The sequence below is a fragment of the Phoca vitulina genome, unplaced genomic scaffold (assembly GCF_004348235.1).
Source record: "Phoca vitulina isolate PV1807 unplaced genomic scaffold, GSC_HSeal_1.0 scaffold1, whole genome shotgun sequence".
NCBI lineage: Eukaryota > Metazoa > Chordata > Mammalia > Carnivora > Phocidae > Phoca > Phoca vitulina.
Genome location: NW_022589704.1, coordinates 55989634 through 56016681, shown reverse-complemented (window position 1 = coordinate 56016681; position 27048 = coordinate 55989634). Strand labels below are relative to the sequence as shown.

General features: G+C 51.9%; 1 protein-coding gene and 2 long non-coding RNA genes across 3 annotated transcripts in view; 2 read left to right on the top strand and 1 right to left on the bottom strand.

The window, feature by feature from the left end:
• Nucleotides 1-10741: 10741 nt before the first annotated feature.
• On the top strand, nt 10742-13974 carry HOXD3 (homeobox D3). Its single transcript, XM_032419686.1, has 2 exons — nt 10742-11282; nt 13217-13974. The coding sequence occupies exons 1-2, from the start codon at nt 10742-10744 to the stop codon at nt 13972-13974; spliced, it is 1299 nt and encodes a 432-aa protein (XP_032275577.1).
• A 978-nt stretch (nt 13975-14952) lies between these two features.
• LOC116634389 overlaps nt 14953-27048 on the bottom strand; it is an 86271-nt gene continuing 74175 nt past the window's right edge. Inside the window, exon 4 of the long non-coding RNA XR_004299962.1 lies at nt 14953-18580. This is a non-coding gene — a long non-coding RNA (uncharacterized LOC116634389). The remainder of the gene's footprint in view (nt 18581-27048) is intronic.
• LOC116634395 lies at nt 20061-22369 on the top strand. The gene is made up of 3 exons (XR_004299963.1): nt 20061-20184; nt 20371-20452; nt 21337-22369. It is a non-coding gene; the product is annotated as an uncharacterized LOC116634395 (long non-coding RNA).

Genomic DNA, 27048 nt, shown 5'->3' with positions numbered 1-27048 from the left:
GGCGAGAAGTTGTTAGTGGCTTGGATGGTGACCTTTGGTTCAGCAAAGCTTTGCACTTATGAAAAATTACTGAGAGCGGCCGAGTGTGTGTATGTGAGCGCGAGAGGGGGTGTGTGTCAGCATGTGGGGGTGTGCGAGAGGCGAGGGGCGAGGGGCCGAGGGGGCGAGGGGGCGAGGGTGCGCGCGGGCTGCTCCGAAACAACAGGAGTTGTAAAAAACCCGCCCGGCTGGGGGACGCGCCTGGCGCACGCGGGCCGAGGTTGCCCGATCGCCTGTGTCTACCGGGAACAATGGTCGCTGTCACGGCATCTGCTGCCTATTCTTAAACTGGTGAGAAAAGGCCCCGGCCCTCTTTTCAAGCGAGGGTCGTAAATTTTTCTTTGCGTCATAATAGAAGGCTATAAAATCGAGTTGAAATTTTACCCCAGGCAGGTTTTAACCAACAGATAATGATTTCCGAGTTGCTTCTCCCACTCCCCTCCTTTCCCACCCAAGCTCTGCTGCTTCTGTCACCCCCGCAAGGAGTTTCTCCTTTCCCCTTTATCTTTGTATTTTTAATTTGGGCGAAGATCTAAAATAAAGGCACGGGTTGGAAGTCCCTGCCTCTGGAGTGAGAGACCCTGGGGCGAAAGGAAGCCTGCGGCAGGGAAATGCGGGAGAGGCCAGGTCGAGGTGCAAAGGCTGTCTGTCCTGTCGCCTCCCATTCCAGTCTTTTTTCTCCCACCCTCCACGGAGAGATCTGCGGTCCCACTAGCCACTCCGCTCCCACCCCACCCCACCCCCAGCTTGCCGGGGGATCTGGGTTGGGGCAGCAGCCGGCTTTCTCCTCCTCCAGCTCGCAACTCAGGGCCAGGGCCGGGGAGGAGAGCCTCTTTATTCGCCTCCTTCCCTCCCGTTGGCTTTGAGGATGATTTCCGCTGGCTGGAGCTGGCTGTGTTTGGTAGTTGTTTTGGGATTGTGTGTATGTTTTGATTTCTTTTTTGGTGTGTGTATATTTCCCCGTCAGGACAGAGACAAAGTTTCCTCCGCTATAAATTATACATTCAAACAATAATACATTAATTCAATTATTCAAAGATGACAAATGTTTATGTGCTTTGCAAGTGACTCCGACGCAGATTCCGGGCGCTTTCTCTGAGCTGCTTGCGTTTTTCTCAATGAGAATTGGCTTCCCTCCCACCCCAACCCCACCCACCCCAACCCACCTGAACATCCCCTGGTAGGCCCAGAGAGGAACCCACAAAAGCCTCCCCAGCCCCGCTGGCAGCCCGGCAGCCAACAGCCTCCCAGGTCCTGGGCTTGGCGGGCACCGGCCCGGGCTATTTTATCAGTGTGACAATTGCCCGGGTTGATGTGATAAATCATCGTAAGTAATTCCTGAAAGGGTGCGAGGCTGTTGGGGGCCGGGCGAGGACTGTAAATCTTTCCGGTTTATTGCTCTATGAACATATGCTCCGATTGAAGAAGGCTTAGATCCTTTCCTGGAGACAAATTCCCGCAAATCGGCCCCCCTCTTTGGCAGGAGATTAACACTTGCTGCGGGCCCGTTGCTTGGCCCTTGGCGGGAGGCTAGGGGGCGGAATCCTCTGGGTGGGGGTGAACTGGGGGCACCTACGGTCCGGCCTCAGGAGGCCGCCCGAGTGGGCCTCCAGCCAGGCCTGGCCAGGTGAACAAAAGGAGGAGCTCCCTGACAGGTCTGGGGGCTCGAGCCTGGGACCTGTCCTCGGGGACTTCCTGTGCTTCTGAAGGGGGGGGGGGATGAGGAGGACTTTACCCCCTTCTCCCCAGCTCTTCTGGGGCTGCCGAGCACATTCACATTCGCCTTCGCCTGTCGGAGACCTTGCAAGCGGCGACAGGGCATCTGCTCCGTGCCCGATGCCGTTGAGAAGCAGAACTGGCCATGAAAACGAGACTTCGGGGATGGGGTGGAGATTCCCGCATGGTGCGGGATTCCGGGGTGCAGGTCGGGCCGGGAGAGGGCCATGGGGCTCTTGGCAGGCTAGGACCTGGAGGCTGGTCGCTCACCCTGGCCGGGAGCTTAACTCTTTCTCACACGCAGAATTGTTAGCGTGAATTCCGCCCGACCGCTCGGAGAGTGCTGGGTACAGGTACCGATGTAGTATTTCTAAACAGAAGCTCCCTTGACTCCCAGATAAGCCCGACTAGGACTGATTTCGCAGGCTCCTCGCCTTCTTGGAGGCGCCGCAGGAAGCGGGAAGCCGCGGCCCGGCAGTCTCCGGGGCCTGCGGATCCCGTGGGCCGGCCCAGGTTCGGAGGCGCGCAGGTCTCGGCAAACAGCGGCTCCAGGCTGCGCCCGACCCGAGTGGAGTGCGCAAGACGCAGAGAGGGGAGGCCGCTACCGGTCTGGCCTGCTGCTTCTGCGCCTTTCCCGGCTCTCGGGAGCGGGGGCTCCTTCGCTGCGTCTGCGGAACGAGCAGTGGTGACGGTGGGGGGTGGGAGTGGGGGTGGGGTTTCCCCGGGGTGACCGGCCGGGTCTGGGAGCTGGAGTCACCCACCTTAGGGCCGGAGTCTGCGCTGTGCCACAACTAATTGCCTCGTCCGGGGAGGGGGAGAGAAGCGCGTCCGCCTAGGCGGAGCCTTGCCTGGGTGCGTGCGGATGCGAGGTATCAGGCTCGGCCGGCCGGGGAGCTAAGGGAACCTTGGGACTCTGATGCTCCACAGCCGCCTCCGGAGAGGCCTCTGAGAGGCAGCCTCTAAAATTTCCAATCCGTGGGCCAGTCCGGTGGAAAGCTGGGCCAGGGTCAGAGGTCGTGGGGGGAGAGACTCTCTGCGCCCCCATCCCACTGCCGGCGGCCAGGCTGGGGCGGGGTTGGTCCCGAGCTGCGAGATAGGGGCTTTCTTTCGGCTCCTTGCCCACCCGTGTCTGCTCCGGGGAATGGGCCCAGATCCCACGCTTCCTGCCCCTCCTCCAAGCCCCCCGGCCTGGCTGCGCTCCGGGGCTGGATGGCGTGAAAGTTTCAGCCTCAATCAGTACAATCTTCCCTCGGGGTCACGTGAACAAATATGCTCGCATTTGAAGGCAGCGTCTGTATTTCCCGACTATGAGGGGGTTTCCGGGGCTCTCTCCAAATCCAGAAAGGGCCACATTCCGAAAGCAAAACAAACCCCGAGCTCTGGGGGGTCTGGGAGGGCTGGGCAGGAACCCAGGAGTGGGTGGGGGCGCGGGTGGCCGCCGCTCTGGGCCTGGGAGCGGACAGGCGGGCGGGTGGACCGACGGGCGCGCAGCGCGGGCGAAGCCAGCTCGGGACTACGAACTCGTTCCTCCTGCGTTTATTGGTAGTTGAACCTCAGCCTGGTTCCGTTCTACCGGGAATTCCGTGTCTTCGGGTATATGGCCGCGTCTGCGAGCGCGCAAGACCAGGGTTGGGACAGTGTTGTCTGCAGACAAAGGGGGAAGGCTAGCTCTGCCCCCCACTGGCGCCCACTCTGAGGCCGAGGACACCAGGTTTATGATAAATTGGGATCCAGGTAAGCAATTGCATGACAAAATGGAAATCTTTGGGCACCGGGCTGCTTGCTGCCCTGAATGGGATACTAAATATGATTTATTTTGTGTAATCTGTGATCTTGATTATTGCCAATTGGTGAGGCAGTCCGCGTAGACCTAGATACACTTCTACATATACATCGAGGACGGTGATTAATCGTAAGGAGGTGCGCTTTGTGGGGATGCTCCCCTCCTACCCAAAGGTTAGGAGGACACACTACCTTGCCAGGGTTGGGGGGTGCTGGCTGATGGCATGGTTGGAGAGGGAGGAGGTGGTAGTTTGAGGAGAGGGTCGGTGAGGGGGGTCGGGGGCTGGAGGAAGTATTTTGGGGGTATATGTGCAGTTATGAGAATGGGCTGGAAAATGAAATGAATAAAAAGAAACTTTTTTTACACTGTCACTGCCAAAGTAAGATGGAGCGTCATATTAATTCCATGTCTTGGGCTGCCTGGCTGGGCACAGGCAGGTTGATTTATATGTATTTAAAATAAACTCTGTGACCAGCCAGCTCCCTGCATTGTTCTGGGAGCTAGCTCTACATACGCACGCCTTTATCTCTTGCTGCTGGCTTAATATTTTTTTCCTTTAGAGGTTAAGGTGCTACTCAAGCTTCTCCCCCAAATTCAAGAGAACCCCCAAACTACTCAGAAGAGTTTGAGAGGCTCCTCCACATGTCCCCTCACTAATCTGGGTTTTGGCTTCCATGGTGTCAGAGAAAAGATTTAGGGCTCCTGAGTTCTTCTCCCCAAAGAACCGAGGATGAAAGCTAAATCATATTTTGGCTTCTGCATCTCTTGCATCCTTTTGTTTACTGGATCCCACGGCTCCTGGCTGGAGGAGGACAGGACAATTCATCCTGGGCTTTTCCGGGGCCAAAGCCCAAGTAAGCAGCTCCCTGAGTCCAAGAGAGCAGCTCCAGGCTCGTGGGAATGCCACACGGCCGGGCCAGACTGGGCCTCTATGGGGAAGGGTCCCAGAAAGCAAGGAGCAGTCCCTTAGCCTAGGTTGGGACAGGCCCCCCAGCCAGAGACTTCCAAGGGCATCGCCATCAAAGGAGAGCAGTAAAGTTGTTTTGTCAATCGCCTGCTCTTGGCTCCATCAGAACTTAAAATCGCTGGACATTTTTCTTCTCCTGCTGCCTTGGAGCAGCGCGCCTGCCAACTTAGTCAGCTGAATCCAATTACTGCGAGCAGCATTTCATTTGGCCCCATGGAGCACTCACTTATAACTTCCCCGAAAATTTCAATAATCCGCACCAAGGCTCCCTATCCTAAAGACTTTTCCCGGGGATGCTGGTGGGGGTTGGGGTATAGGGCCGGGTCTGCCTTGGACCAGCTCTTCGTTGACAGCTCGCAGATAGGGATCCCTCCTGCTCTCCCAGTTTCTGGCTGTGGAAAGGGTACTTGAGCTGGTGGCTCAGAGCCAGCCGGGTTAAGCCTGTGATTCTGGGCAAGCAGGAGGCTGATGTTGGGCCTGTGCTGGACGGTGGGTGGGCTAGGCAGGGAACGTGGGAGAAGGCAGTGGGGACTCTGGGTGGCCCAACTTTGTCCCCCTTGGGGTCCTTTTTCTCTTTCCCTTCCCAAGCCTCCTGCACCAGAGTGCAGGGTGCACAGGGCATCCCAGGGTGCCCGGGAGCGCACTGACCCTGTCCCTCCATGGCTGGGAAAACAAAATCTAGCTGCGGGCGGCACAGGGTCGGCCCTGGTGGCCTCCCAGTTTAGCTCTCTTCTCAGGGAAGATCCTACTTTTAAAGAACCCTCTTTTTTTTAAAAAAAAATAAATAAATAAAACAGTCAAGCAGCAAAAGTTGATGTCCGTTCCCGTGAATGTATCATATAAAGTGGCTTCAGGGTTCGCCAGTCAGGTCTGAGGACCTGGGTACAGCGCGCCCCCACTGCGCAGCCCTCAGGGCAGCCCCGGCAGCCTGGGCCCCCTGGGCCTGAGGCTGGCTGGGAAGCCGGAGCCCGGCACGATATCAGGAGCCCTGCCAGGCCGGGATCTCTCCGAGGCGCTTCCGTTGGGTGTTCATTAAGGGTGAGTTATTGCCGTGTGAGCCAAAGGTCACTTCAAAGGCTTATGGCTGCGTGCTCTGGTCTTTAGAAGGGACCGGAACGCTTTGTGTGGGGCTTTCTCCTGCGTGGTTTAGTGTTTGCAAACTACTGAGTCGACAAATTGCACAGGGCAGGCGCAAGAGGGGGGACTGTGTCTCTCCTTTCGCCTGACCTGCACGGGCAGCCGTTAGGCGCCCACAGTGCTGGGCAGCTTGGTCTGTTTCTGGGGGAGGGTGGAAGGGATGTTTGTTTCCTGGATGGTTTGCAGCCCGATCCCTACCCGGGAGTGGATGAGCAGCCCAGGCCGGGAGCGTGGTGGGTACCTACTGGAATAAAATAAATTCCGGGGAACCATTCCAGATACAATGTACAAACCAGGAAATAGAGCCCAGCTCCCGTTCCACTGGGGCTGAGTAGGACAGCCATTGACTAGGACCTACCCAGGCCTATCTACATATTCATCCTCTTTTTTTTCTGGTGCCCTCTGCTGTAGCCTTCCTCCCACCCCAATCCTGCAAGTTCTCTTTTGCTCCTAGGAGGGTGGGCTCAGCCTGGGGGATTAGGGCACCTGGAGCACTTAGAGCCTGGTTGAAGCGTTAGGAGAGAACTAATTCCCATTGTGCCTTTGACCCACTTGACCCACCCCCTGCCTGAGGGTTTGGCATTTTCCTCAGGTCGGAGCTCTTCCTTTCCCCATCCCGCCAAAGATTTTGTGTTAAAGTCCACTCATTCCCTAGAAGCCAACCAAATCTCCTTTCTGCCAGGGAGAAGGCGCCTGGAATGACTGCGGGCAACATATACAATAGTCACATTGATTATGACACCCTTAAAAGGGGTAAAGCCTCTCAACATGTGTGCATAAGAAAGAACCGGCTGCCACTGAGAGTTTTCCATTTTGTTCCAGATCTGCCTCAACAGAATATCAAAAGGAACCCAAAGAACCTAAAAAGAGTTACTGACAAAATTTGAGAACACACACATACACACACACACACAATTGTGGTGAGTAGTGTGATTTAAAAAAAAAAAAAATTCCACTACGTTTCCATCTGTCCTACAACTCAAGGTAGCCATCTCAGGATTCATACATCAAGACATAAAACAAAGGGCGGCTTTGAAGTGGATCACCTCAGTGTGAACTGCTGCCCGTTACATGATAACCGATCATCGGCCTTCAAATTTATGGCGCTTTAATGGGGTGAGCCCAGTGCCTTAAATGCAGGGTGTATTACGTATTGAGTTATCTGGGCTAAATAAGAATGATTTAGAAGGCGCGTCCAGGGCTTCCCATAGGGCAGAAGCAGCTCAGGCTGAGAGATGGAGAGAGCTCGGGCAGAAAGCTGTCCCAGCTCTGCAGCAAATATATCCCCACGGAGAACACCCGAAAAGGAGTGGTTTCGGAATCCCGAAGCAGCAAAGCCAACAGGGAGCAGGAATCGTTGCTATGTTCCAGCGAATTAACGGGGATGCCCAGCAAGAGTCTTGTCCGCCAAAAAGAGATCTGTGGGCTTCTGAGGCCCTGGTTTAGGAAGAAACAGGGAGAGAAGCCAAGGCCAAATGGAATCTTAGAAACATCTGAGAACAACAGAAACAACCGGCAAACCATCGCCTCCCCCTTCTCTTTCAACTTGCCCCGGCTCTATCGGTCCATAATTTACTACGATCGCCGAGCAAGTCACAGCCCGGCGACTGCCGCCCCCTCCCTCCCCAAGCCCCTCGGTTTTTCCCCGGCCCCGGCGGGCGAGCGAGCGCCGGGCCGGCCTCCGCGCATCCCCGTGAGCCTCCCGGCGTCCCCAGGCAGCGGCGGGCGGCAGGTCTTCGGCCCCCGGCGAGGCTGCGCGCGTGCGGTCCCGCGTCCGGCCGCCCGGCAGAGCTGCTCCGAGAGGCGGGCACTGGCCACTTTATATAATCCCCCTGCTCGCGGGGCGCGGGGCCGGGAAAAGTGCGGAGTAGGGAATTCCTTTGCTGCTCTTCCTCCTACGCGGAGCCTGTTTTCCACTTCTGAAAAGTGCCGGGCCTCGGGAAGTGTTTTTCTTTTCATTCCTTACTGGAGCGTTTACTGCCGCCGCGCTTGCAGTCATAAATTTTGTTACAAACCACAATGACAGGTGCATTGATATGCACCGTGAGAGCTCCAGCTGCTTAATAACCCCGTCCCCTGGCCGCTGTGAGCGCCTTTTATTTATTCGGTATCATATTAGGTATTGATCCCGGGCAGAATTAAGTGCAGTGAGCAAGTATCAGGGTTCGGCGGCTTCAGAGGCGCGGCGGGTGCTGCAGTCCAGCGCGGCCCAGGCGGCGGACGGTGGTCGCTTTGAGGCCGCCTTCCTTCTGGCTGGGGACCGTTTGGCCCTGCATTCCCAGCCTGCGGTTGGGCCTCCAAGCTGAGTTGGGCAACTTCCCGGGACCGCGAGAAAGGTCGAGCCAGACCCCGTTTAGTGCCCCTACCGTAGAAGGGGCCAGGGGTTGTGCCAGCGGGGTTCTGGGGAGGCTGCCCCGGCCGGTGCCCCGGGGGGTTGAGGGGAGGAGGCATGAGAGAAAAGGGCAGCTGAACACTTAGAAGACCGCCCCTCCCCCTACACGGGCTAGTCTTCACCCCAAGGCATTTGGGTCCCGGAGCAAAAATGAGCAGAGGTACCAAAGGGCGAAAAAAGAAAGCCTTTAAAAAAAGGGGGGGGGGTGTGATCGAAAAGATGAGCCACTGAACAGTTGACCATTGTCCAAGTGATTTATGACCCATTCCTGCTTTTTAAGTTCAAGCAGAGTTCACAGGAGTAGGGATTTCTGGAAAGAAATAAGCTTTTTTTTTTTTTTAAACCAGTTTTGTAACAATATTCTCGGGTTCTGCTTTAGGAGAGTTGGTTTCTCTGGGGCATTATAATATGGATGTGGGGGGAGGCTGCAAAGCCCTTTCTGGTGAGGAGAGGGCTACTGCCCTTGCTTCTGGGGCAGTAGACATTGGGGTGGTGGCTCATCATTGAGTGGGCCTTGAAATTCCTTAAGACAATGAAAACAGATGCAGGAGAACAGGCGCTGGGGTTTTTCATGAAGCTGCCAAGTATTTACACTTTTGAGACCCAGTACACAGAGCTTCTTCCAGGAATATGCCATAGGAACAAATATATATGTAAAGGCATCTGTTTCAAAGACCCGGTCAGTTCCTAAAGAAGCTATTTTAATGTGATTTGTCCACGTATTGAGATAAACTTGGTCAACCTGGGAGGTAAGGGGGGGGGGGTATTTTGCTTCCACAGTTGTAAACGAAATGACAGAAGCAGCAGTGAGTTCTGGTGATCTGAGTGTCAAATGTGACCATTTTGACATCCAGAGGGCCCACGGATTAAGACTGGAACCAGGATCCCAGAAAAGTCCAGAAACAACTAAACCCGGAGTACCCAGTCCTTTGGCTTGGGAGCAAACACATAAATATTAGTCACAGGATGAGGATGTAACTTTCCATTTGATATTCAGGAACTTTAATAGTCAGAGGATGATATAGAAAATGAATGAAAAAGAAAGATTAAGACCAGCTTTGCTTAGGTAGATATCTTAACTGCATACATTTAAGGACAATAATAGAAACAATTCCTAAAACACATCCTGGTATTCTATTATCCCATTGAAAAGGGCCTGTGTCTTATCAAGATAAATGCCAGATTCACTTATATTTTAATACAAAATGGGCAACAATACTACCAAACAAAGGCTAATATGAAGAATTTTAAAAATTGGGCTCTTTGGTGAAAGTGGAGGATAAATGAGGGAAGGGAGGAGTGGTTTTGATCCTAGTGGTCAAATCCATTAGGCCACATAAGTTGTCTAGACAATGTGGTCCATCATGATGACCATGATGGAAGCCCAGGGAGTTTTGAGGAAGGAAAGGTGCCTGAAAGAGGAGATCAAGAATTAAGACCAGGGAGCTGACCTATGAGTTTTCTTTATCAAGCAGACAAAAGTGGTTGAATGGTATTAGTTATACTTTAACTCCTTAGGAGCCTTTCAGGAGAAGGGGGTGGGGTGGGTGAGAAGGAAAACCCCCATCAAGAATCAGAGGACACAAAAGGGAGAGAGTTTTTCTTAGTTTTTTTCTTCTTATTCTAATTCTGGGTCCATTCATCATGGCAGAAGAAGTTCTCTCATTGGTTGTGGAGTGGGTGGAGGTGGGGTGCCATGGATGATCCAGAGCAGAGGTCAATAATAATATATATTTACACAATAGATGCAGGGTAAAAATGATAAAGTTATAATATAAAGCATTCTATGTTCACCCATGCTCCATGCATTCAAATTCTAAATCTAGTATCCATTTAAAAGTAGTGGAGGACAAAGTGAGGACTAGAAAAATGTAGACAAAAGAGAAAAAACATTGTCTAACCTCAAAATAAGTTTGGGAGTCTAAGTGTTCTTGGTTTTTTATCTCCTAGTACATTTCACAGTGCTGACCCACAGAGTTCACTGGGCAGATTCTCACCCTGTCACTGGAAAGTGGACTACCGGGGTCTTCATGAAAGATGCTGTGATTTTGAAACCAGGTGGGGGAGATACTTTTTTTTTTTCTTCTTTTTTTTGAGAGTTCTGGCTGTTCGGAGTGTGTTATAGAGCTTTCTTTTTTCATGAACACCCTGGGGTGTCCCAAAGATTGACTGATTGTTCCATCCACTCATTCATTCAACAAGCATTTACTGCACTTAACTAAGGCAGGGCACTGGGCTGGGTGTTAGGAATATATAGAAGAATAAGACACAGTCCTTGCCTGCAAGGGCCTCAAAGTCCAGCGGGAGAATCAGCCGTCAAAATCTATGAGGCCATAAGTGCTTTTCTATGCCATTTCAAAAGCTAAATTGACAATCTTGAAGAAAGAAAATAGTGTCTGGGCGGGGAGGAAGCCCCTTCTCTTGGATGGAGTTGAGCTCAAGGAAGGAAAGGGCTTTTCTTATGTTTATCAGACTTTTCCAAGGGTTCAAATAAGTTGAACTTCATAAAATCTCAGCTCCTCCCCCTAGGAAGTGGGTGGGCAGCAGAGAGCAGGCTAGTCCTTCTATATTGACTGTCTTGTCAGTTACAGTCCCTCTGGGGCTTTCACTTTTCTTCTCCACAGGTCACCTGGAGCCTGGGGCCACCCCAGCCCTCTCAGGGCTCGGCAGACCTCAGAGGTGGTGGTGAAAGAGACAGTGGTGGTCAATGTTATTTGAGCCGGGTCGGCAGGCCCTGGAACTTCCTGAGTGCACGATGCAGAAGGCTGCTTACTATGAAAACCCAGGACTCTTCGGAGGCTACGGCTACAGCAAAGCCACTGACACTTACGGCTACGGCACCCCCCATCAGCCTTACCCACCCCCTGCTGCTGCCAGCTCCCTGGACACTGATTACCCGGGCTCCGCCTGTTCCATCCAGAGCTCGGCACCTCTGAGAGCCCCAGCCCACAAAGGAACTGAACTCAATGGCAGCTGTATGCGGCCTGGCACTGGGAACAGCCAGGGTGGGGGTGGTGGCAGCCAGCCTCCCGGCCTGAGCTCAGAGCGGCAGCCACCACAGCCCCCTCCTCCACCACCAGCCCTGCCCCCATCCTCGCCCACCAATCCTGGAGGTGGAGTGCCTGCCAAGAAGGCCAAGGGTGGGCCCAATGCTTCTGGCTCCTCAGCCACCATCAGCAAGCAGATCTTCCCTTGGATGAAAGAGTCCCGACAGAACTCCAAGCAGAAGAACAGCTGTACCACCGCAGGTCGCTCTCTGAGGGGGCCCATCCTGGGCTAAGTCCCCCAGAATGACCCCAAGAAGCTAGCTCACCTAGGAAGCAAGAGACTCAGGGCGAGAAGTGCAGCTTTGGAGGCCATAGGTCTACACTTCTACTCATGCCGAAATGGCCTTTCTTTTCAGTGTCCCTGACCGGAGCCATACCCTTACAGGGACAGGGTGCTCCATTCCAGGCTGCTGGTGCCATTGCTGGACAAGGCCCACAGTTATGAATAGATAGCCTTTTCTTATATTGACCTAATGTCTGCTTTCTTGGGCTGTTGGTCATAGCTCAGCTCCTTCTTCCATCCGACAGCTCTCCAAAACTTGAAGTCAGGTATCATGATTCTCCAAGCATGGGTTCTTATGTAGCCCATATCACACAAATCCCACTCCCTTAAGTTAATAAAAACTAAAGTCTGTGGAATGTTAACGTGGTTCCATGTTAACAACCAGGCTAAATGCTTTACAAGCATTATCTAATTTAATTTTCCAAAGAACCCTTTGAGGTAGGTAGATGATAACATCCCCATTTTACAGATAAGGAAACTGTTAGAGTTGCCCAAGATCACAAAGCCACAGAATGGCGCACTTGAATCCAGCCAGAGGCTGCAACAACTAGCCATGGACTCTACTTGGTCTACCCCAGCCCAGTTCTCCCCATCCCAGCAAATCCACAATGGGGAGGGGTGTATCCTAGGGGAAGAGGATGTTCTCTGAAACAGGAACGGCCTTGGGTTTCTCATCCTGAAAAGGGAGACCCTAGAGTTGAGATCTTCTGTGGATCCATTCAGGGTGTGTGGCAGAAGATGGGCAGGCCCAGGAGCTCTAAGGCCTGCTGCGTCTCTCTGCTTAGCCTGATTGGTTCCTAAAATTTCCTGGCCTTGTGTCCTTTGATGCAGTTTATCTTCAGGTAGACGAATTTACTTCCAGGTCCAGGGCTAGTTTGAGGCCTCGGATGTAACTAGCTTTTTATCAAGTCTCTGGTTTGCCTGCAACTCTCTGGGGCTTCGGCTCCTAGGGGGAAGTGCCTTCCAGCCTGTAAGCTTCTTCTGCCCCTCCTTCCCAGCTGCAAGCCCAGGCCCCTCCCTCCCCCGAGATATCCATTTGTACAACCAGGGAGGGAGCGGACGAGCCGCGGAGAGGTGGCAGGGGTAGGGGAAACCAGTGTTGAGACTGCTGCTCCTAGCACGGAAATACTCAAAATGCACCCAGGCTGGGCTCGGAGCCCCTGAAAGTCAGGGGCAGTATTTTTATGGTTTATTACTTTTCTGAGTTGGGGTGCAGAGCCCTTGGGTGCAGCTGAGCTGGAGTGAGGTGCTAAGATCTCCACCCTCATTCTGTGCTTCCTGGGGTGCTTTGCCCAGGAGCCACCCCAGAGCAAGGCAGGGGAGGTGGGGGGGAGGGGGGGAGGTACAGGGGGTGTGCCTTCCTCCCCCATCCCCCAGCAGAGGCTGGGGAGAGTGTTCAAAAGAAGTCTGGCCCTCCTTGAATGGGGGCTGGGAGGGGGTGCTAGGCCTTACCAGCTGCTACTAGCCTCTCATTAAACTCCTCCACAGCCTTAGCCTTAGGGACAGGATGATGGACTAGGCTGGAGGGGAGGGGGCGGCAGAGTGAATCGGACTTCAGAAGGCAGATTGGTGGTGGTGGTGGGGGGGGGGGGGGGGGGGCGGCTCCTGGGGGGGCGGGGGGGGGGGGGGGGGGGGGGGGGGGGGTCAGGTGCAACTCCTAGGTAGGCCTGGGGCCTGTGAGGTCCCGCCAGGAGTCTCATCTCTCAGACGCCCCTCCCCCACTCCAGCCAGCATTAAGTGGGGGCCAGGGATGGAGGAAGAGAAGGGAGCCAGGGAAGCACCCTGCTCCGGCCCTGGGTGCCCATCCCCTCCCCTCCCGCTCAGCATCTCCTCTGTCTCCCTTCCTGTCCAGGAGAGAGCTGCGAGGATAAGAGCCCGCCGGGCCCGGCGTCCAAGCGGGTGCGCACGGCCTACACGAGCGCACAGCTGGTGGAGCTGGAGAAGGAATTCCACTTCAACCGCTACTTGTGCCGGCCACGCCGCGTGGAGATGGCCAACCTGCTGAACCTCACCGAGCGCCAGATCAAGATCTGGTTCCAGAACCGGCGCATGAAGTATAAGAAGGACCAGAAGGCCAAGGGCATCCTGCACTCGCCGGCGGGTCAGTCCCCGGAGCGCAGCCCGCCGCTGGGCAGCGCCGCCGGCCACGTGGCCTACTCCGGCCAGCTGCCGCCCGTGCCCGGCCTGGCCTACGACGCGCCCTCGCCGCCCGCCTTCGCCAAATCTCAGCCCAACATGTACGGCCTGGCCGCCTACACGGCGCCGCTCAGCAGCTGCCTGCCACAGCAGAAGCGCTACGCGGCGCCCGAGTTCGAGCCCCACCCCATGGCAAGCAACGGCGGCGGCTTCGCCAGCGCCAACCTGCAGGGCAGCCCGGTGTACGTGGGTGGCAACTTCGTCGACTCCATGGCGCCCGCGTCCGGGCCCGTCTTCAACCTGGGCCACCTCTCGCACCCGTCTTCGGCCAGCGTGGACTACAGCTGCGCCGCGCAGATTCCCGGCAACCACCACCATGGACCGTGCGACCCTCATCCCACCTACACAGATCTCTCGGCCCACCACTCGTCTCAGGGACGCCTGCCCGAGGCCCCCAAACTGACGCATCTGTAGCGGCCGCCACCGGCCCGAACTCGCGGCGCAATTACCTCTTTTGCTTTGGTGGCTGGGGTGGCGGGCGGGGCCCGCGGGGCAGCTCGGTGACCCCCTCCCTCGCTCTGGCCCGGTCGCCGCCTCCTGGGTCTCGGGCCAACGGCGGCCGAGACGCAGGCGACTGGGCCTCCCCTCCAGGCGCGCCCTTCTTTGGGTGACTCGCCATAAATCAGCCGCAAGAATTCTCCTCTGTAACCCTGACAGTGCCATATACTGCGGACCGAGGGACGCTAATCTGGTAATGGTGTCCCGAAGGTAAGTCTGAGATCCATCGGCGGCGCGCTCTGCAGAGGGACCAGCTCCCGGACAGCCCCGGGGCCTGGCCCGAGTCTAGCTTAGTTGCGGAGACCTTAATTTATATGCTCCTTCCCGTCCCGTAAGGATTGCAACGGACTCAACGATCTGTATTTATTATTTGAAGCGAGTCATTTCGTTTCCCTGATTATTTATCCTCGTCTTAATGTATTTATGTGTATATTTGTAGAATTCTCCAGCCAACCTTAGGAACGCGCTCCCAGGCCGCGGGGGCCACGTTTCACCTCTTTAGTCCCCTTGGTCTGAACTAGTTGAGAGAGTAGTTTTGAACAGTTGTAACCGTGGCTGGTGTTTGTAGTTGATGTAAAGGATTAAGACCGCAAATTGTCCTTCATGGGTAGAGTCAGGCGGCCCCGTGGCGTGGCACGACACCCGTTACTCATTTCTCAACAGCCGCAGCCCTCACCACTCGACACAGTGTATTGATTTCAAATTGTCTGGTACTATTTGAACAAATATTTAGAATAAAAAAATTTCTCAGTCCGAAGTGTATCTGTGTTAATCACGCACACTTGGAAGTAGATCACTCTGCCTTTTATCTTTCGCACAATCCCAGTAGAAGGCCCCCAAATAGGCTCTTTGATATATATATATATATTTTTTTCATTTATTTGGAATCTGGTACACGAATTGGTTCTGGGGATACTTGATTTCATTGCAGCATTGATCTTAGGGGGGAGAATCTGAGGGTGCAAGCCTAGAAATGTCCTGGACGGGATAATTTGGGTAGGGCTTTGTGCTGTGCCTGCTGTGCTGGTTCCACCACCCTCTTTTAGACACAAATCGACTTTTCTAGATTGCATTTACATTGGGGAGGCCAGCGCTCACTCTTCTGCGCTAATAAAACATAAACTTTAAGAGAAAACTGACAATCAAAGAAAAGACACAGGTTGTAAGAAGAACTGAGCTATGAAAAAGCTAAGGTGTACAAAAAGGAACGATCATTTGGAGACACGCACCTAAGCTTTTTCTCTAGGAAATGCTGTCAGGACTTTTTCCTTTACAATGGTTGGTGGTTCATTTCTAAAGTAAACAAACGTTCCCCCACAATGTAAAGTAATAAAAGTTTCATTAATGGAACATAACAAGTATAAACACCTTGTTTATTCCTGTCTCTTTGTACAAAACGGGCAAAAACGTCTTCAAGGATTCATATCCATTTTGTAAATATTAGCGTGGCTTTAGCTAGGGGCAGACAACATCCACCCACTTCTCTATAAGGAGACACTTGGAAAGCGCCTTCAGATAAGGTTCAATTCTTTTGTATTTCAGCAAAGTCGGCCCACGCATCTCTATTTGGTTTGACAAATAATGCAACTCCTACTACATCCCCCGTGACACGAGGTGAAATTCCCATTGTGTGGAAATAATTTAACTTCTAATCTTCTGGTGGAACAACAGTCGTTTCTATTTGGATGTTTGTGTTTCGCTAAATAATGATGGCTCAAATAATATTTAGTTTCCTTGTTCCTTTGTGCTGTTTTTAAAATGGCATGTTAGATTGGGGGTGGGAGGGGACTATCCTTTTGCTAAATTTGACTTTGAGCAGGTTTAGAGTATACATGTTGTAGAAGTGTATCAACAGAATAAATGACTTCAACTGAAGGGATATTTTACCCACTTTCAAGGCTTAAAATTGTTTTCTATGGAATTTGCATCCATAGGCAGAATTTCTAATTGTCTTGTAAGAAATTATTTTTTAAGCTATTAGGGAAGTCAAAGAAGAGCTTGCTGCCTTGCAGGGATTACAACCACCTTTCTTAACTGGCTAAATATTAAATAGATGAATTATCAGGCTGTTTAGATTCAGCCCGGTTTTCCCTCATCTCCTCTTCCTACCATAAATAATAATAAAAATACATAATGCATTATGGCTCCAGGCGTTTTCCAGCGCGGTGTGTTACCGCAGGAGTATCTGCTGAGTCTGCGGGTGTCTGCGAAGGCCCCAAGTGTCATCTGCGGCTTAGGGTGTCATGCATTAGACTTTAAACGGTGTCTAGGCCGGCTGACATCAGCGTCCTCTCACACTGAGGCTCCAAAGAAGTGCGGGGTTGGGGGCTCCCTCTCGGGGCGGTTGCCCGGAGGCACCCCTCTCTAATGGGGTGGGGGAATTCGCTTGGGACAAATCGGCTTTCTCTCACCTTTGGAGAAAGGTTCCCCGAGGCTTCTGAGAATAGCTCGGATTCCTTCCTGCCATTGGCGTGAGTGTCATGTGATGGGCACACTCGGTCGCTCCTGGCGCGCGGAGGGTGGCGGGGGGCCCGGGTGGGGGTGAGTCTGGGTTGGCGCTTCCCGCGCGGCCGTCGGCCAGGGCGAGAGGGGGGCCTGCGGCACAGCCATTTAAAACTTCATAAATTATAAACAAGCCGCCTTGGCCTTCGCCATAAATTCTGCTCCTTTTGAGCCTGCAATTAGTGTTAGGAAGCACTGGAGTCTAAACACAACCAAACGCCCTCTGAAGGGCCCAACTGCCCAAGGTTGCACACGTCTATTTATTTCCCAGTACCACCCCCTCCGCACCCCGAGGCCTGCACACACTGTCGCCTCCTCCCCCGCCGGCGGTACACTCTCGGTAGGGTTCCCGCTCAGCGAGGGAGGGTCACAATAGCCGCTCTATCGGCGGAGGCGCCCGCCTCCCCCCTCCCCGGTCTCGGAAAAGCAGAGAAAGAAGAGAGTGGGGGAGGGGAGCACGGGCTGGGCAATGGCGCCCCAGGCCCAGGCCTCTCCGTCCCGGGGGAAGTGGGGGAGTGTGTGACCGGCAGCGGGAAGGGGCAAGTTGGCAGGCGAAGGGAACCTCCACCCTAGCCCGTGACTTCTGCCCGAGACAGCCTCGCCGGGGGCAATGGGGAGCGCCGCAAGGCCTCGAGGCTGCTGACCCCTCGCTGTCGGGCGCTGCGCTGAGGGCGCTAGGAGCAGCCTGGGCTTCCAGGAGCCTTGCGCTTTTGTGTGCGCAACTTCCCCATGGCCTCGGCTTCGGGTAAGGCCTCACAATAGCACCGGAGGGCCTACGCCGGGAGGAAGGGCCGGGCTTCGCTTTGGGTATTGGTCTCTGGGAGGTTACCTCGTTTGCTGCTCCAGGGGAGGAAGTGGCTCTCTGGCTCAGGCCTTGATCAGCTCCTTTTAATTTTTTTCCCTACAGAGACCGCTGAAGGGTGGAGTGGGGGGGAGGGGAGGGGTCAGGGAGGTTGTGCGGGATCCTCCTGAGGCTTGAAGAAAAGGGCTCAGAGTCTAAAACCCAGGCCCATGGATGGGGGTGGCAGCCGTTTGGGAGCCCCTGGTTGTTCTGTACAGGCAATCAAAGTGAATTAAAGCAGAGTAGAGAGGAGGCTGCACGATTTGCCCACTGAAGAACGGGAAGTGGGGGTGGGTAAAGAGATGTAGGCAGAGGGAGAGCTTGCCCTGGCTACCAGGAGAAACTCAGGATCCAGCCTGGAGTGGGGTAAAGAGACCCAATTGAGCTAGCCAGGGGTGTGGGGTAGTTGCAGAGGAAAGGTCTGAAGAGTAGTCCTGGCCCCTGGATAGGTGGTAAGAATGGGCGATTAAGTAAATGTTCTGCCTCCTGGCTTTCAGACCTCAGCCTCAACCAGGGACCTGACAGAAAAAAATCCGCCTCTGATGAATCATTAAGTTAAGCATCCATTTGTACCATCTCTTTGTATAGGCTTTCAAATGAGAGAGAGAGAGAGAATATAGAATGAGTACTTTCCCCCCGGTGCAGCCCCAAGCCTAGTCCCTATCAGAGACACATCAGCCAAATTGGTTTCCTAGGCCCCAGAGGCTGCTAACCTTGCTGAACAGGATTTTTTGAATTTCTATCTGTAAGGAGTATTAAAAGATAGTGATTACCTACGCTAGCTACTCATTTCTCCTCCCCGCCCCCCCCATTCTGTACCGGCCAACCCACCCTTGAGTGAAGTGCATCTCCTCAGCCATAAGTCTTGGGAGCCTAGGCTCTCCATCTGTTGAGGTTTTTCATTAGGGAGGGTGAAGAGGATATGTGTGGGTGTACGTTTGAATAACAAAGAAGAAACCCAACATTCTAATGAAAAGTGTTTCTCTCCTTGACCTGGAGGAGCCAGAAACTTGTTTACACTCAGTACTCAAGGGACAGTCACGGGCCTGTTTGGCTTTATCCTCAGAATTCGTTGAAACTTTCTCTTGAAGTAAAGAATTGGTTAATCCTAGTTACAGATCCACGAAGGTCCTCTTCATCTGGGAGTTCTTGGCATTACTTTGGTCCTTCTTTCAGAAACTGTAAGAAAAAAAAATAGGATGAATCGAAGTTTGTGAGTATTAAATAAAAATACAAAGAGGGGCAGAAGGCCCCACAGGCCTACAGCCTCACCACTTCCGGGCACTGCAACTTCCCAGAGAGGATATGGCTACCGCCTGGGTGAGTACACTTATCCCTAGACACTTTGGGCACAGCTGAGACTGAGTCGCCAGCCATACCCTCACCAGCTATAAGGACTAGCTCACTTAGATCTCTCTTGCGGAGAGCCTGGGTGGAGAGAAAAAAAGACTGGGTAGGTGAATCCTCTGTACTCACAGCATTGGTGGTGCTGGCGGTCAAGATCATCCCAGAGGATGAAATCTTAGTTTTCATTGTTCCCTTGTCTTCGGTCCAGTTACAAAGGCCCTTATCTTTGGGGCCCAAAGTTGGTACCGAATGATTACCTATACCTGACCTAAAGCCCATGCCTAAACACTTCCCTCAGGTCTCATAACCACTTGGCAAGTTGGAATAGTACAAAGGTACTTCAAGGACCCACTTTCAGGCCAGGTCCAGCCTGAAGCACAGTGAACAAAAGGTTTTCCCACATGAAGGAAGAAGAAATGAAAATGGATGTCCAGTCATTTGCAGTAGCAGAAGAAGGCAAAAGGTCCCTTTTTTTTTTTTTAATTTTATTTATTTGACAGAGAGAGAGAGAGAGAGCACAGAGTGAGAGTGTGAGAGAGAAGCAGAGTCCCCACTGAGCAGAGAGCCTGACGTGGGGCTCGATCCCAGGACCCCCAGATCATGACCTGAGCCGAAGGCAGACGCCCAACCGTCTGGGCCACCCAGGTGCCCCAAAAGGTCCCTATTTGTGGCAAAATATCTTGACTGGTTCCGATAGCTAATCTGGATCATTTTTATGGAAGAATATTATCTGGAAAATAATGAAAATAGGATTTTAACATTAGTAAGAGCCCAAGGAGGAGACTTTCATTTAAATCAGGACTCATGGAGAACCCTGATGGTACAGACGAAATGTTTTTACTGGGAAAGCAGACCTAAAACCAGGCCAAGACGACCTGTTGGGCCAGGGCCTTTTTGAAGGAAGGGAGAAGAGGTCGCTGACTTAGGAGGAGCCGGGGCGAAGGCCCTTTGATGACTCTATTGTTCCAAGCGCTGCCCAACGAATAGCGCATGCCTCCCAGCCTCCTCCGCAAGGGCAGAGCGGGAAACCGGGTGGGTTGCGCGGCGCTCAAGGTAGTCGAGCTGGCACCAACCTCCCTCGGCCTCGTCTGCGGCCCCCTGGGGCAGCAACGACGCGCCGTTCCCGTCGCAGGCACAGAACACACAAAGGAAGCCCCCACCCGTCCTCAGACGTGGGGACACTCTGGGGAGGAGGCTGGCGTGGACCCCGAGTCTGAGCACCTCCCTCGCCCGCGGGGAACAATAGCCGCCGCCTGCCCCGGGCGGCCCGGCGGTCGCGCGGCACAAAGGCCGTCTCGGGGCCGCGCCAGCATGTGACGCGCGCGCGCTCGGCGCTCGCCCGGCCTGCTGCAGGGCGCAGTCAGCACCGAGCCGGAGCCGCCGGGCCGCGGCCAGGCTGCCGGAATCCACCTGGCACACTTTCGGAAAGACAAACGGTGAGTTAATCACCCCACAGGCTGGCGGCCGCGTCCCCTCTCGCCAGCGAGGAGGCCTGGGGAGGGGGCTGGGGTGAAGGATTTCTGTGTGTGTGTCGAGGGTTGGGCGGGGGGTGGGGGGCGGCGGGAGAGGTTAGTCCTATTAAGAATTCATCAATCACCCGGTGTGCACTTATCGCTCGACAGCGGTTCCTCCTACTTCAGAGCAAGTCCCGGCCAGCTGGGAGCCGACCAGAAACCGCAAGCGGAGGAGACGCAGGCACGCGGGGTGAGCGCTCACGGAGGGTGCGACGCCGCCCCACGCCCTGCGGCGCGAGGCCGGTCACCCCCCGCGCTCCGGGTCCCTACTGCCGCCTGCCGGCCCCGCCCTCGGACCGCTGGCGGCCCACCGCCCTCCCAAGAGGCGGGCCCCAGCGCCCGTCCCGGACGCACGGTGGCTCGGTATCCCCAGCCCCACACAAGCGCCGCTTTCTCCCTCCCCCGTCACACCCTCAGCGCTACTCCACGCCACAACTCCATCTCTCGCAAGACAGAACAAGAAAAATCCCAATGGGTCTGAAGGTTTTTGCAGACACACAAAAAAGGCTCCCAAGGGACTAGGATTCAGGGAAGGGGCGGAGCTAGTTTCGTTCTTATTTACCTGCAGGACTAATTTGTGTGGGAGGAAGCAGGATAACACCCCTGTTGAACTTGGAACTAAACTTGAATGCCATATAAAAAGAACAATAAAAATACACTTAAGATACCAACCACAATGATATGCCTTTCCTCTCTTGTCTGGTGTGAAGGAAGGACTGGAATATTTTTACATCAGCTCTTTTGGGGTCATTTTAGAAATACCATAAAGGGATAGACTAAAAGACCGCAAACGGCGCGCAGGGCGGGGGGGGAGGGGCATTAGCATTAGAGCTGTTTAGCGCGGGAGGGCTTGGGTAAGTGGGTGGTGAAGCATTCTTATACCCCTTCTTGAGTGGTATTTGTAGTTCTCTTTGTAAATTCTAAGAAAGTTCCAGGCTACCCCCTCTTTTATTCTTTGTCTAAGTGACATCAGCTGAGAAATTTCTGGAGTTAGTTAAGTGTTGCCTCAGCCTATAGGAAAGAGCCTCTGAAAGACAGAAAATCCCAACTCCCCCCTCCCCTCTTCTCTTTCAGCCTCCTCTTGGGTGGAAATGAACTTGCTTTGGAGAGATGTTCTACTATCATTTTGCTTTAGATAGATACAAGCTGAAGCATTAAGCCTTGCACAGTGTTCTGAACTCATTAAGCAATTAAAATACTGGTCCTGTTGTCCTTGGCTCAGAGTGTGTCCTTCTCTCCTTGCCTTTCAGCAATACCTACTGAACAGCTCCTGTGGGCACTGTGCTGGGCTCTGAGATATAAAAATGAGTCACTAATAGTGTGCACCTTTTCATCTACCGGGGGAGAAAAAGAATCCTAAAACAGTGTGACAGATGCTATAACACAGGTGTGACCAAAATGTTCCTGGAATAAAGAGAAGGAGCCTCTAACATTACTGTAGTGTCAAAAAAAGTCTTCTCAGGGGAGGTGAATTTGGGTTCCTGAAGTATGAGTTTTTTAGGAAGGAAGAAGAGACATACCAGGCAGAATGAGCAGCACATGCAAAGCAAGAAGGGAAGAAAGCAAGGTCTTGGCCTGGAACAAGAAGAATCCTTTGGAATAGAACATCTGGCTGGAAAGAGAGGTTGTATGGGGTTCATGGAAAGGAGTCTGGACCTGATCTGTAGGCAGTGGGAAGCCACTGAAAGTTTTAAAATGGGATGTGAGGTTATGTATTGGAAACTTCCTCTTTGGGATACTGTGTCTGACTGGAGAAAGCAGAGATAGGAGGCAAGAAGGAAAAAAAGGGAGGCTGCTGCAATAATCCAGCATAGAGAGGAACTAAGATAATGATGATGAAGAGGAAAGACATTTAGGAGGACAAATTCACAGGACTTGGTGATAACTGGATGAGTGAAAGAGGAGTTACAGCTATTAATCCCTAGGTTTCTATTTAGAGGACCTGAGTAGGTACTCAGGTCATTCACCAAAATGAATACAGGAGGGGGAAGAGAATACTTTGCAGGGGAAACTAAAGAATTCAGTTTTAGGTCTACATTGTGTTTTCTGTTTTGCTAACTGATACACTGTATGACCCTAAACAATTCACTTAATCTTTCTGGCTTTCAGTTTCATCACCAATGTAACAATCAATAGGTATCTATCTCAGAAGTTTACCGTGTGTGTGTGTGTGTGTGTGTGTGTGCACGCGCACGCGCGCATGTGCACATGCCCACATTAGGAATTACCTTCACCAAGTCCAAGTGAGTGTCCTATGCAAAGCTAAAACCTAGGGAAAACATCCTCTTACCCACACCATGCTAATCAAAACTTAGATCCTGGGTGGCCAGTGAGAAATAAGTCTCAGGAAAATTAAAAACAACACCCTCCTGCTTCCCAGATATTGAATCCAACTAATGCTTTGGACTAGGTCAGATCATATTGCTAATTAGAGCTCCTCTGCTTCCGGAGGGTACTCTCCAGGGACACACGCAGAAATGTGGTCCTGGTATCAGACCACTAAAGAGGAGGCCTCTTAGCAGATGTCGGAAAGCTTTTTTATATCATGTGTCTTTCAGGGAATGCTTGAAGCCACCCACTCTCTTTGAACCTCCTTAGGCTTCCTTGTGACACAGTGCAGTATGGGAAAGAGTGTTGGAACATCTGACCTTGGCCATTTACACTGGATGTAATGACAACAAGTAGTTTATCTTTTCTGTGTCAGTATTACCATTTGTAAAATAGAATTATGAAAGGATCAAACAAAATAAGAAAGAATGGCATTTCTGGAGATGCTCTAAGGGTAAGCAAGAGGTATTATTTTTTACTTATTGGATGGCAAAAATAAAAAATTTTACTATCCCACTGAGGTGGCAAGAGCATAGGGTAACAGGAATTTTCTTATGTTGCTAGTAGAAGGGTAAATTGATTCACTTCTAAAGAGAGCAATTTGGCATTTTGTATCAAAACTGCCAGTGCACATACTTTTGACTAAGTAAGTCCATGTCTGGGAATTTTTCTAATAGGTCAAAAACTTGAACATGTGTTTGTAATAGCAAAAGACTGAAAATAAGCAGGAGCCTTTCTATCCCCATTGATAGGGGATTAGTTAAAATTGTGGTAGGTATGTACAGTAGAACAGCATGAAATTGTAAAAGTAAACCAGGAAGTTCTGTATGCATTTATATGAAATGATCTTCAAGATACAATAGGGGAGGGTGCCTGGGTGGCTCAGTCGGTTAAGCATCTGCCTTCAGCTCAGGTCATGATCCCCAGGGTCCTGGGATCAAGTCCCACATAGGGCCCCTTGCTCAGCGGGGAGCCTGCTTCTCCCTCTGCCTGCCACTCTCCCCTGCTTGTGCTAGCTCTCTCTCTCTCTGACAAATAAATAAATAAAATCTTAAAAAAAAAAAAAAAGATACAATAGGGGGAAAAGCATGGGGCCAAATGAGCCTGTCTAATATGCTATCATCTACGCAAAAAAAATGTGGGGGAATTTATAGATAGATGGAGATGTATAAAGTATCTCTGGAAAGGCAAAAGAAACTAATAACCTTTGTGAAGGGGATCTAGGTGGCTGAGGACAGGGGTGGGAGAAAGATTTTCACTGCATACCATTGTGTACCCTTTGAATCTTGAACACATAAACCTGACCTGGGTGCACCTGTGTGTGTTCACACATGTCCTAAATTTGTACTATCCAGTTACATTAATCTAAGGTTATTTCTTGTTTTGATCCCCCAGGGATCAAGCTCAGCAGGAGATGAGGGGATCCTTTACCCTTGCTTGGTGGAAGGGGTGAGAACCCAGATCCTCTCTGCCTTCTCCTGCAGGAGTAGCTCAAGGTGTGGCCTCAGAATCCTGGAGCACAAGTTTAGCAAACAAATTGCAGAGGGGGCGGGGCAGCCACACCGGCTGTAGGGCCTCCCAGAAACAAGGGTGTCTCCTTGAACACTGCTCTGTTGCTCAGCACTGAGGCTGCCACAGTGTGGAGGAGGGGCGGCTTTACTCTTCCCTTTTTGTAAACTGTGGACAGGCAGCAGACTGTGGACGGTCGGGAGACCCAAGTTAGTTTCCTCATTTTTTGCAGGATGGTTTTGTGTTTTAACCTTTGAATAAGGTGACTTCCTTTCTGAAATGAGGGGTTCAATGTCACTTGTCTCTAAGGAGCCTTCTTGCATTGATATTTTATGATATGAAAGGTCCATTTTTAGCCAAAGGAAGAGTTAGTTACAGCTTAGGCCAACAGACATTTCATCCCCTCTGGATCCCAGGAGCTCAAATGCTCATTCCAGACAATTTGGGAGAGGTGGAAGGAAAGAAGAGTTGGCTCCTCCCTCTTGAGACGCCCCCATTCTTACTCCTTCCTTCTTTCCATTACCTCAAAACCACTCTAAAGTTTCTCTGAGGAGACTGGGAGAGAAAAAACCCTTTCACTTCCTACCTTGCTAGCATCCGCAAAGCCAAGTTAGGAAAGTGGCAAGGAGCAGAAGCCGGGTCTCTGCAAAGCACTATTTTGTCAGCAAAACTTGGGAAACTCCTACTTAAGGATATTTAGGAAACTTCACCCCAACTAGACTCAGGTTTGGCTTTAACATTCTCTGCCCCTACCACCCAACAGGCTTCTCAACATTGTTCAGGTGTACTCATGTTCTAGTTAGCAATGAGTTCTCATGGTGCTGGTCAAGGGCCCCTCCTACAGAATCACCCCTCTCTCCCTACATTGCCCACCCCAAACCAGCTCCTGAAACAGAAATTCTCAAAGTATGGTTCCAAAGAACCTTGCTTTAGAATCACCCAAGAGGCTTATTAAAACTCCTACCAGAGTCAGATATATTGGATTAAAATCTCTTGGGTGGGCTCAGGAACCTGCACTTTTAAAGAAGCTTCTATGATGATTCCTACCCACATGAAGTGGTTTTGGGAGCCAATAATCTAGGGATATCCTTTAGCCAGTATTAGTCATGGTAAAAACACACCATTCTTAGGGCGCCTGGGTGGCTCAGTTGTTAAGCGTCTGCCTTCGGCTCAGGTCATGATCCCAGGGTCCTGGGATCAAGCCCTGCATTGGGCTCCCTGCTCTGCAGGAAGCCTGCTTCTCCCTCTCCCACTCTCCCTGCTTGTGTTCCCTCTCTGGCTGTGTCTGTCAAATAAATAAATAAAATCTTAAAAAAAGAACAACAACCCACCATTCTGTCCATTTTTACTTCTGTCCAACAAACCTTTCTTGGATGTTTACTGTGTGCCAGGCAAGGGCTTGACCCATGAGGCTTCCATTCACAAAGCTCTCAGGGAAAGGCACAGCACTCTAAACTTTTTCCTCAGGGAGGGTCATGTGAACAAGCTTCTGACAGGTTTAAAATTCTTGTCCTTAGGATCCCTTTCACCCCCACTTCCCACGGAAGACTGAGGGCTGCTGCAGAGAACTACAAATCTTGCTTAAGAGAAAACCCCACCTCCCCCTCTGCTTTTCACCCCAACAAGCAAGAGCCTTTCTATCCTTTGGGGCTGTGGAGCCAAGAGTTTGCATGTCTCAAAGCATCTCCAAGGGGTAACATGATGAGGCTTGTGGAGAGGGGTTGCAAGAGACTTCTTAGGAACAACTGTAAACACACAGAAGTCCAGAGTGCCACCCTCCATCACTTCTGTCTTCTGTCTGCAGGAAAAAAGGCTTGTAGCTCGAATGGGAGACAAAGGTTGTCATGGGGGTGGGGGTGGGGGGTGGCTGCCTTGGTTAGCAGTATGGGAGAGATTTCAAAGCATTCCTACATCAAACACAACCTGGCAATCAGGCCCCTCTGCTGTCACCTCCTGCTGAGAACTCACAGCACCAGGACCTAGCAGGGCAAGTGACCCTTGGGAATTCATGACTTGAACAAGCAATAAAATTAGTAAGACATTTCTCTCATACCCTGTGAACATCTAGGAGACAAACTTTAAAGGTACTCAAAGTATCCTATGTTCACACTTTCTACATACATTTCCTCCAATAATATCTTCCAATCTCTCCTTAGAAAATTATAGATTCCGATTCTTCTGGAGTAGATTTATAGTATAGCTGAGACTTGTGCCAGTAATGAATCTCTTGTTCCTTTGGCTTGAGAATATCTTTTTTTGCAGCCTAGACCTCCCCTAACAAAACATTCGTACACAGTAGGTCCTTGGCAAATGTTGAATCTGAGTCTGAGATAACCAGAGTCTTGACTCCAATCTAAGCAAGTCAAGAACCAGTCCAGGAGTGGAGATGGCAACTCTGGGCCCCAAGGTGTAGGATATGCCAAAACCTGAGAGACTAAAGGGAGTAGAGAGGACGAACAGAACGCAGCTCTCTGTAAGCAATTATCAGAGAACTACAATTGGGTCTGAACAAATATTGAATACCTCACCCACCCACTCTCACCTATAGTTTTGAAAACAAAACAATGCAATTAAAAAAAAAAAATCTCATTCTCTTTTAGGACATTTTCTTCCATCCGCAGAAGTTCAATCTCTAGGGCGCCTGGGTGGCTCAGTTGGTTAAGCGTCTGCCCTTGGCTCAGGTCATGATCCCAGGGTCCCGGGATCAAGTCCCGCATCAGGCTCCCTGCTCAGCGGGGGGCCTGCTTCTCCCTCTCCCTCTGCCTGCCGCTCTGCCTACTTGTGCGCTCTCTCTCTATCTCTCTGTCAAATAAATAAATAAAATCTTAAAAAAAAAAAGTTCAATCTCTAAAATTTTGCTTCAGGGAAATAGTGTGGACAGCTTATGGGTGCATCAAAGTCAATGCTTAATTGTGACAGCAAGCACCCAACCTTTGCTCCCAATGCTTA

Bases quoted from the DNA above. Each gene is read 5' to 3' on its own strand.
- HOXD3 (XM_032419686.1), top strand. From the start codon at position 10,742: ATGTTATTTGAGCCGGGTCGGCAGGCCCTGGAACTTCCTGAGTGCACG. The intron at 11,283-13,216 runs GTCGCTCTCTGA...CTTCCTGTCCAG, and splicing joins GAACAGCTGTACCACCGCAG to GAGAGAGCTGCGAGGATAAG.